The following is a 1252-nucleotide window of genomic DNA, read 5'->3' as shown; positions in this document are numbered from 1 at the left end:
GATCTGCAGGAATTTCAAGATGAATTCCTGGGAATTCTGCCCCCAAATTGAGGATGAATTCCCAGCATTCCAGGGCTCCCACTGCCCCCAATTCCACTCCTATGATCTGCAGGAATTTCAGGATGAATTCCCAACATTCCAGGGCTCCTCCTGCCCCCAATCTGCAGGAATTCCAGGATAAATTTCCAGGAATTCTTCCCCTAAATTGAGGATGAATTCCCGCCATTCCCAGGCTCCACCCACCCCTAAATCTGGACTGAATTCCCAGCATTCCCAGACTCCTCCTGCCCCAAAATCCGGGCTGAATTCCCAACATTCCCGGGCTCCCACTGCTCCCATGATCTGCAGGAATTTCAGGATGAATTCCTGGGAATTCTGCCCCTAAATTGAGGATGAATTCCCGCCATTCCCAGGCTCCCCCCGCCCCCAAATCCAGGCTGAATTCCTGCCTCTCCCAGCATTCCCGGGCTGAATTCCCACCATTCCCAGGGCTCCCACTGCCCCCAATCCCAATTCCTGAAATTCCTGGGAATCCTGCCCCCAAATTAGGGATGAATTCCCGGCCTTCCCAAGCTCCCCCCACCCCAAAATCCAGGCCCAATTCCCACCACTCCTGCCATTCCCAGGCTGAATTCCTGCCATTCCCAGCATTCCCGGGCTGAATTCCCAGCATTCCCAACATTCCCAGCTCACGTAGTGTGGCCTGGTGTCCAGCACTCCCAGTTTTTGTGGATCTGTTCCCTGGATGCTCTGGATGTGCAGCTCCAGGATGTGCTCGAAGCGCGGCCACAGCAGGGCCAGCACCGACCCCCAGTACCTGGAAAATCCGGGATTTGGGAATCTTGGAGGCGTTTGGGAGGGATTTCCCAGGGATTTGAGGCGGCTGGGAGGGATTTGGGGGGATTTTGGAGGGATTTGGGGGATTTTGGGGATTTGGGATGGGGTTTGAGGGGGGTTTTAGGGATCTGGGATAGGTTTGGGAGGGATTTCTGAGGGATTTGAGGGGATTTTGGGGATCTGGGATGGGTTTGGGAGAGATTTTGGAGGGATTTGGGGGGTTTTTAAGGATCTGGGATGGGATTTGGGGGGATTTCCGAGGGATTTGGGGGTGTTTTTGGGGATCTGGGATGGGTTTAGGGGGGTTTTTAGGGATCTGGGATGGGTTTGGGGGGATTTTGGAGGGATTTGGGATGGGGTTTGAGGGATTTGGGAGGGATTTCTGAGGGATTTGGGATGGGGTTTGAGGGATTTC

The 1252-nt window shown here is 54.2% G+C and overlaps 1 protein-coding gene across 1 annotated transcript in view; it reads right to left on the bottom strand.

Annotated features, from left to right (window-relative positions):
- Window positions 1-1252, bottom strand: part of VPS52 (VPS52, GARP complex subunit) — a 7570-nt gene that overhangs the window by 5109 nt on the left and 1209 nt on the right. Inside the window, exon 2 of the mRNA XM_027708209.1 lies at window positions 694-817. Within this exon, the coding sequence (XP_027564010.1) occupies window positions 694-817 (124 nt within the window). The remainder of the gene's footprint in view (window positions 1-693; window positions 818-1252) is intronic.

Source organism: Neopelma chrysocephalum, unplaced genomic scaffold, assembly GCF_003984885.1.
Source record: "Neopelma chrysocephalum unplaced genomic scaffold, ASM398488v2 Primary Assembly neopelma1_95723, whole genome shotgun sequence".
In the NCBI taxonomy this organism is placed as follows: Eukaryota; Metazoa; Chordata; class Aves; order Passeriformes; family Pipridae; genus Neopelma; species Neopelma chrysocephalum.
This window is presented reverse-complemented; position numbering and strand designations above follow the sequence as displayed.